At 42.8% G+C, this 6,741-nt stretch overlaps 1 protein-coding gene across 1 annotated transcript; it reads right to left on the reverse strand.

Moving 5' to 3' along the window:
• Nucleotides 1–160: 160 nt before the first annotated feature.
• LOC136711316 (uncharacterized) lies at nt 161–4,833 on the reverse strand. Its single transcript, XM_066687485.1, has 9 exons — nt 4,185–4,833; nt 3,219–3,290; nt 2,331–2,498; nt 2,024–2,142; nt 1,714–1,915; nt 1,380–1,501; nt 974–1,073; nt 744–860; nt 161–165 (listed from the first exon to the last, which is right to left on the reverse strand). Exons 1-9 carry the CDS (start codon nt 4,831–4,833, stop codon nt 161–163), a joined length of 1,554 nt encoding a protein of 517 aa, XP_066543582.1.
• Nucleotides 4,834–6,741: the final 1,908 nt, after the last annotated feature.

A 6,741-nucleotide genomic window follows, 5' to 3' on the forward strand; every position in this document is an offset into this window, starting at 1 on the left:
GTGGATTGCACAGAAATCCATGCATTCCATCTTGCAGTCCATGCTTTTATTCTTGTGCAAGTTAGTGGTGCCAAAGAGTTGAACCACATACAGGGAGGTGTACATCCTGGGTTCTTGGAGATGCTATGCAGGATTACAAACTAGATCCCGATTTCTTGGACTAAACTGGAATTGGGTTTACACAACACTCCCTAAAACTTGGTACAAGAGGTTCATCTAGTTGATCTAGGATATATAGACTACACACAACATTGCACCTTTCCATTTGCATCATTTTGTATGATCAGGATATACCAAATTTGCACTTTTGCATTTAGCCCATACACCAAGTTGGTTGCTGGATCAACATTGTTGCACTTATTTATACCATTTATGTTGCATGTATATGCTGTAACTTCTGGACAGAAGTTTGTCTATTTTAGAGATTGCAAAGTGCAACTGCATAAAATGTACAATTTCTAGTCAAATGCCATTTTTTAGCAGTTCAGGTGCTTGGTGCTCCAAAACTACGATGTCATTCAAATGGCTTGACATGGCCAATACAAATTAGATCACTTCGGATGGCTCTAGTTTAGTCTGTGTGACGATCTCTACAACTAGAGACGCTCACTTAGTCATTAACTCCACGCTGCCGTCAAAGGACATTCCACTTCAATGCCCCTTGCAAAACTGAAGCTGGAATACTGACAGCCAAGGTACACAAGACCATTCCATCCTGGACATGCAAAGATGGGCAGACATACCTTCCAGGGGATAGTAGCAGTGGGCAGTGTCTGAATCTACACAACAACCCTTGGCAAGGCATGCTTTGGAGCTCTTGGGACCACAAGATACCTGCTGGCTCTTGGGGATCAGACATCCTGCAGGGTACAGAGAGCATCCAATTAAGCATTAACCATTTCTGAAGAGCAGGAAGACCAAGATCCTTGCATTATGGATCACTTTGGATTCAAGGGTCAAGACCAGGACTCACCTTGCTTTGGTACAAGTGGTGTATAGGGGCAGGATACCTGGATCTCTGCTCGCTCTCCTCCACTAGTCACATAAGCCACCTGGATAATGTACCTCTTCTCCTGTGAAGAGTAGGGAACTACATTAAAGCAGCAGAGGATGGGGAGTTAACCTTTTCAAATCCATGGAGGATGGCAGACCAGCCTTTTTTGATCCTCCATTTAGAACAGTAAAACCAGAACTACTCTTGGTTTTCACAGGGTAACCATTTGAGAAGGTCTTGGCTTCTAGGGATACACTCCCAGCTCTCACACCTAGCACCCACTGCAGCCACACCCTAAACCCAATTTAAACTCTCGGGACTAGTCAAGCATTAAAAGACCCAAGGCAGGTCATATGCCAAGTTGCACTTGGAATGCAGGGCTTACCACCATCTTTACATCACAGGCTGTGTAGGGGATGGTCAGGAGGTTCTTGCCATCCTTCTTCACCAAGGCATAGCCACAGAGCTTGGGGGCCTGCAGCACAGGGACCAAGGTTTTGGAGGAATCTACAGAGAAGGAGTTTAGATTTCAGATTACAGCAATCACTGAACTAACAGGCATTTGGAATACAGTACGTGACCAAGTCGACAGCCTTTGCCATCTGTCAGGGTCATTCACCCTTCAACTCAAGCTATAGTTGGACTTGTGGTGAACCAAATGCATATAGAAAATAAGGGGGTCAGTCCTCCCATTTCTAAAGTACAAACCCAGTGCTCACCCAGGATTTGCACAGCCGACAGGGGACCAGCAGGTAGCTGCACCGTCATGCACACATCACTGCAGGAGATGGACAGGCCTTTGGGAGGTTCAGGCATTGGAGCGGTGGTCACTGGGCAAGACACAGTGGTCACAAATGGCCTCTTCAGGATCAGGTCATAGTACTTGAGGGTCAGCGCTTCATGGAGTCGATTGTCCTTCCTCTGTACAAAGGAATAGGGATTAGAAGCCAACAGGGTCAGTACTGGGTCAAATGGTATTTTGATCTTAAATACAGACTGGTCACAGAATGCAGTGCAGCCATCACTTACCAAATTCCTTACATAGCAGCCATCGAAGGATGCCATCAGCACCAGGCTGCTGTTGCTTTGCCTCACGGTGTGCTTACAGGACCTGGGGAGCTCCAGAACTGGGAGTGGCCTCATTCTGTCTGCAATGGGGTACACCATAGAACTACATTAGGATAGGAAGAGGCTTCAAGGTCTCAAGTACACCCTTAGCTCACACCAAGTAACACCCAGCACTGGTCAGCAGCATCTACCCTCCCCTTTCAAGCATTTAAAGTAGCAGTTCTGATTAATGTAAATTCAATCTCAGCCACTGAATGTCAAACATCACCTTTCTGCAGGAAGATCCGAGCATGACGCTGCAAGGAGAACTGGATCAACAGTCTGCTCTTCTCACAAGTAACACTTGGCTGTGGAACTTGGGTCATGGCCTCTTCCTCAGGCTCAGAGTCTGAACCTTCAGCATCATCTGGGAGGCCACCACCGTGGACCTCATCACCTGAGATGACAGATCAGCACTTTGTCCATTTATCCCACACCGTGTGGGTCAACTTAACCATGATGAAGCTTAGTCTTTGCACAAGGCAGGCATAGATGCTCCACTACCAACAAGGTTCCAGTTAAATTACAGAAGCAGCACTTTACTTTGTGCATATTATAGCTACCAGCAATATCTACCAACTGCCAATTCTGGTAGCAAGGAAAACCAGATGAGGAAAGCATGAGCCTCCAGTCTCAAACCCTAATGTACACAAGCATCTGAAAAGGTTAGTTCTATAAATACATAGCAAGGAGACTGTATAGAGAAGGCAATGGAACTAAGTCCAATCATATTTTTCCCCTTTTTTATATACACCAATTGCTAAGCCACTTGATTAACTGTATCCCAGTTTCCCCACTAACCAGTTCACTTTGCATAGTACTGTACTACCACTATTCCATCAGCACTGTAGAACAGAAGCGAAGGTCATTGGTTTAACGAATACATGACCACATATCTGCTATGCAAAAAAGTGCTACATGGTCTGCCCCATGCAATTTTCTGCCCACCTATCACTTTTAGACCCACGGCAACATTCCCAAAATAGATCCAATTGTAGGACAAGGACTCCCATAGATCATGAACTGGGGTGACAGTCACAGCAAAGTCAGGTTAGAGGTACAGACAGGTGGCAAATGCCCAAGCAGTCCAGGAGAACAAGAAATCTGCCAATCCTACCATGCTCATCAGCTTCATTTAAATGCAGGTCAGTCTCCTCAGCCTCAAAGGTGGCATCATTCATCTCATTATCTGGGGGAAGAGAACATTATCTTTAAAAAAAAAAAAAAAAAAAGACCAAAATCAGATATGCCATACATCATTCCAGGGACCATTACCCTCCCCCCCCCCCCCCCCCTTTAGAGTTCAAAGATCTACTAAATACGTACACCATTAACTGACAGTCTACATACAGTGGACACATTGATACCCTTAATTCGGTTTGATTCGGGATAATTTGCACCGAATAAAGCCATAACTTTCATGTACAACATCCTGCAAATGTATTCCTGAAGTGTTAGAGCTCCATTTTTAAGTGCACCACTTTGTAAATACCCCAATTCCAAAGGGATGTGCACTTAACATGAACACATTTGCAATATAAAGGGTTTTACATTTAAACAGCATGTACTACATATGGATTTTTTTTTTTTTTTTTTTTTTAAAGCAGACTATAGGAACACAACCAAAGTCGATCGCTGGGGGCTGCAAGTAACATGGACTCAAGGCTGGTCTCATTGTTCACCTGATCAGCCCGAATCCAACAATACATCATTTGTTGTGTTGGACTAGGGCAAAGTGGGGAAAACAAGCCAAGAAAACGGTCTTTCGGGGGACTTCAATAGCAAACAGCAGAATCTCCATTCAGAAACAATGTTCAATTGAACATCCATGCAGGTTATGGGATGGAAAGTTCAGCCACACATTACAAAGATGGCTGGCTTGTGGTATGAAACATTAAAACAGTCCTATAGCCAATTCATATATGGGACAAGCATTTCAGCTTCTGAACATTTTGAATGTGGTTTGAACACACTGCATCACTACCCTTCAAGAATCTCTGGCCTCCCCCATTGAAGCCCCATTTCACATTACATACACTTTGCATTTTGAAGCACCTGGAAATGCCTTTACTGGAGAGCTTACCATTGGGAGAAACTGCAACACGAGGAGCAACAGCTTCAGTATCCCTGTTCAGCAGAAGTCTCTCCACATCTCTTGGTAAGGTGGACTGATCAAGCCAGTCTGAGCCTACGTACTCCGATTCAGCCACTTCCAAGTCACCATCTTGATCCACATCCTTCAGACCCACTTGGAGGTCAGAGTCTTCACCCCAGTAACCATCAGCATGACTAACAACATTAGCCACTTTTATAGGATTAGAGCGGGCATGATCATAAGCACCATGCTCATTGAAGTAGAAGGCATTACGGTCAACATTTTTGTTCACCAGGTTACCCCAGTTAGAAACTTCTACAGGATCTTGTGGAGACTTCCATGCTTCCTCATGGTCATGCGCCAAGTCATGCCAAGCCATGCTCATTTCATCACCATCAACACCAGGCTGGGGAGGAAAAGCACCCATTTTTTCAGCATCCTCTTTTGACCCATGAAGATGCAGAGACATGTAGTCATCCAAGAGTAACCCATCTTCATCAGGGATTCTCTTCACCCTCCCATGCAAGTCAGCCTCTATTTCAAATGGATCTTTACTCTCCATCTGAACATATGCCAGGCCACAGACAACCCATGTTGCCAGCAAAAACATTCCTTCCATTCCTTTACTCCACACCATTTTTGAACAGAAAGTGAATAATGGCTTACTGGCTCTAACACATTTATATACTGGTGTGCTTATTCCGATTGTCGAACGGGCTTGCAATCTCCGTCGTTCCAATCACCCAGCCAATCAGCTGCCTCAGGTATTAATTGGCAGCATTCTCACAAACTCATGAAGGAATTTTCTTCCATTACAATGTCAGTCTATGTGATTGCCTGCGTGCCACTAACACGGACTGTTTAACGTATTCCTTCAAGTCGTACCATGGAGCTAATTCACAGTAATAACCCGCAACACCTATTTTAAAGGCAACACAACTCATACTATCTCACAGAACAACAGTAAGCTAATACAATAGAAGAAGAGTGAGAATAAAATGGCAAAGATTTTGGGATTTTATTTTATCCATATATTCATTCATTTATTCATATTAACTCAGTCTATGTTTCTGTACAATAAGCTTAAGAATTCTAAATTCCAACGTAGTTTACATGTCAACAGTTCATTGCGCAACAGAAACATCCAATCAATAATAATTATACTAATTGTACTTATATATGATATGGCTTCCGAGCCCCGTTTCCTTCCGAGCCCCGTTTCCTTCCAAGCCCCGTTTCCTTCCTTCCGAGCCCCGCCTGTGACCTCGATCACGACTCTGCCTTGACTCTCTTTTCCTGACCTGCTGGTACCCGACCCACGCCTTCACGACTACCCCTCGATTCAGCTCTGCACCTGGGTCCTCTGTTCCCGAGCCCTGAGGCACACGTGACAGGATGGGGATGGCTTCTGAACTGGAGGCCAACTCTTGCCTTGGGGGTCGTTGAGGGACGGGGCTCTCAACAATAAGATGGCTGTTTGGCTGACTTCCTGCTTATCCTGGGTGTCAATTGGTATAGCAGGAGAGGCTGTGCTGGCTATCATTTCAAGTTTTGTTATCCAGGTTGACCTGAAAAATTGACAATACACAATACACCATACAAAATTATATAGGCGCGGAGGTCTATGACAGAACTGTTTAAAAAAAAAAAAAAAAAAACTGGTTTACGACAATCACACATATGTTTGGCCTGAATATAGCTGCAGTAAACCCTGTCTTCATAATATAGAATATAATATTCTAATGTAACATGATGAGGGCACTGTCAGGGTCCCCTAAATTCACTTCTGTAATACCTTCCACTGGATCTTTTTACCAGTTAAGTGGGCACATATTATTATCAAATAAAACTATATATTTAAAAAAAGAGGCAGATGTTTCTAGAAACAATTATCATCTTCATGTAGATACAATCAATGAAATAAATACAGAGAAGAGCTTATACTCAGTCACACACATGAAGGTGAGTGCAGGAAAATAAATGAAAGTAAACTAAAGGCTTTCTTTTGCGCATTTATTTAAAACACCCCATTTGTCCATAACACCACCAGTCAAATATATTATTTTTCTATTTAAATATCTCCTTAGTCTTAGCTGCTTCATTGTAGATTATCATTATCATATCCCTCACTCCTGCACTGCATCTCACACACACAATCACTCCAGGATGGCCATCCTGCAACAAACAAAAGCAGAAGTATTATATCAAAGCAAAAAGCTGTTCCAGTTATCCAATTAGACTAGGGAGTAAAGTGAAATAACATTAAACACAAAAGAAGCCATGCATTGCAATTAACTAAGGTGAACAAATTATATATATATATATATATATATATATATATATATATATATGAAACTATTCAAACAAATAAAAAAATAAACAATTATAATCTGTTACATTAATATACTAATCAACATTTCACCAACTCCAACCGTTCATTAAAAAACAAACAAACAAAACAAACAAAAAAGTGACTTCTGAGCCGTGACGTGACATTAAACTTTAACTGCATGTCTCTCCCTATACATTTCATGAGACAAACACC

This window comes from Amia ocellicauda, chromosome 16 (assembly GCF_036373705.1).
Source record: "Amia ocellicauda isolate fAmiCal2 chromosome 16, fAmiCal2.hap1, whole genome shotgun sequence".
NCBI classification, from domain to species: domain Eukaryota; kingdom Metazoa; phylum Chordata; class Actinopteri; order Amiiformes; family Amiidae; genus Amia; species Amia ocellicauda.